We start from the raw sequence: 2,035 nt of genomic DNA, 5'->3' as shown, positions 1-2,035 counted from the left end.
CTGGACACACACACACACACACACACACACACACAACATAGTGACTGATGTTAACTTTTGTACCAAGTAAAGTGTGTGAGTATGTGTGTGTGTGTGTGTGTGTGTGTGTGTGTGTGTTTATCTGAACATGAGTTACAGCAGTTAGACTGGTGTTAGCAGACAGACAGTAAACTAAGGCACATGCAGGCAGCAGAGACGAGCAGTGAAATATGGAGGATCCTGTAAACCTGATCTATTAAACCTGATCTATTGAACCTGATCTATTAAACCTGATCTATTAAACCTGATCTATTGAACCTGATCTATTAAACCTGATCTATTAAACCTGATCTATTGAACCTGATCTATTAAACCTGATCTATTGAACCTGATCTATTAAACCTGATCTATTAAACCTGATCTATTAAACCTGATCTTTCTGTGGCTGCAGTATCTTTCTGCTGCAAGTTTTTCTTTTGCAGAAAAAGGAACACTCCCTGTCTGTTGATCAACTCAGTGGTTAAGAGTTCTGCTCTTCTCTTTCTAACAACACGTGACACTCGAGCAGAGAAATCTCCAACTAAATGACATTTGACATCACATAATAAATGAGTGAAATGGAACCGGTCAGAGGGAATGAGTGTAGGTGATGCAGTAGGTTTCAGGTCCAGTTCAGCTGTAAGGTCTGGAGGTCTTGTTTTTATCATCAGAAGCTAAAGTTGATGTTTGATGCCATTTATTAGAGTTTTACTTCACAGAAACAAAAATCTAAAGATAATAATAATGATTGATGACTGTGCTGAGACAGACAGGCGCAGTATTAATCAGCATGCAGGCTGGATGATCTACCAAGAGGAGGACAAGCAGAAGACTCACAGGGTTCGAGATGATGAAGGTTTCTTGACTCTCGGCCACTTCCTCCTCTCAAACACCCTGATGCAACAAACACACACACACTGTGTTACACACACACACACACACACACACACACACACACACACACACACACACACTCTCTTTGCTCCACCACCAGCAGCCCTCAGCTCCGTCAGGAAATCATGCAGCATTCAGAGCAGGAAAACATAACATGTGTGAACGTGTGCAGATGTGTGTGCATGTGTGTGTACCTGTAGTCATCAAAGCTGCCATGTTGCCGTTCTCCTGCTGAAGAGACACTCTGATTGGTTAGTGAGCAGAGGCCACTGGTGATCAGTTTGTTTGTCATTGGTCCATCTGAGGATACCAGTGACTCCTGCAAAATACAACTTACTCCCATAATCATTTTCCAACTTTATGAGCTGATGAGGGGACCCTGAACGCACCATTACCAGTGTTTTTTTTCCTAATCTAGGAAGAGGACAGGCCCAGTCGACATAAAAGTTGAGAATAAAATATGCAAAATAAAACACTTGCTGTTGTTAAACTGCTTTGTTCCCAGTCATAATCCTGGTTTCTTCTGAAAGTTAACTCTTTAAATATTATGACCAAAACGTCAGAATGAGAAGACGACGTAATGAACCAAAGATAGAGAGGAAACATGGTAGAAATGTAATATTTTTGGTATAAAACTGGAACATAAGGTCTGTAGCTGGGCCTCGAGCCAGAGCCACAAATCTGGTGCCAGAGCTGCCCATCGGTGTATTTTAAAAGGTTAATTGTGGATGTCCGAGGATGTGGACACAGTAATAGGACACAGAGAAACGCTCTGTCCACCTTGAGGGACAGTTCAGGGCTGAAATATCCTTCAGTGACATCTAGGGGTGGAAATATATAACTGCAAATCAATCACTGATTCTGAATCATGGGAAACCAGAGGAATGATGTTACAGTGATTAATTAAGTGTATGGACTGTCAGAGTGTGTGTGTGTGTGTGTGTGTGTGTGTGTGCCGTACCCAGCTCCACTGAGCGTGTGCGAGGATTACACTGCTTGTGTCCCCTGCAGCCTCTGAGCTCCATCAGCTGAACGTGGAGCTGATTGAGAACCGTCCGATCTAAAGAGCTGACGGCGTTTATCAGCTGGAGAGAGCGAGAGAGAGGTGGAGGAGGAGAGCATC

At 43.0% G+C, this 2,035-nt stretch overlaps 1 protein-coding gene across 12 annotated transcripts in view; it reads right to left on the bottom strand.

Annotated features, from left to right (window-relative positions):
* sulf2b (sulfatase 2b) overlaps window positions 1-2,035 on the bottom strand; it is a 65,250-nt gene that overhangs the window by 2,829 nt on the left and 60,386 nt on the right. For 7 of the 12 annotated variants that reach the window (XM_051071504.1, XM_018689665.2, XM_018689666.2 and 4 more), the window contains 3 exons: window positions 1,874-1,997; window positions 1,107-1,143; window positions 856-912 (listed from right to left, as the gene is read on the bottom strand). In XM_051071504.1, coding sequence (XP_050927461.1) covers window positions 856-912; window positions 1,107-1,143; window positions 1,874-1,997 — 218 coding nt within the window. The remainder of the gene's footprint in view (window positions 1-855; window positions 913-1,106; window positions 1,144-1,873; window positions 1,998-2,035) is intronic. The other 5 variants (XM_018689670.2, XM_018689673.2, XM_018689675.2 and 2 more) reach the window with 3 other exon arrangements.

The sequence above is a fragment of the Lates calcarifer genome, linkage group LG6 (assembly GCF_001640805.2).
Source record: "Lates calcarifer isolate ASB-BC8 linkage group LG6, TLL_Latcal_v3, whole genome shotgun sequence".
Taxonomy (NCBI): domain Eukaryota; kingdom Metazoa; phylum Chordata; class Actinopteri; family Centropomidae; genus Lates; species Lates calcarifer.
The sequence above is the reverse complement of the archived record's forward strand: the minus strand, read 5'-3'. Positions and strand labels throughout refer to the sequence as shown.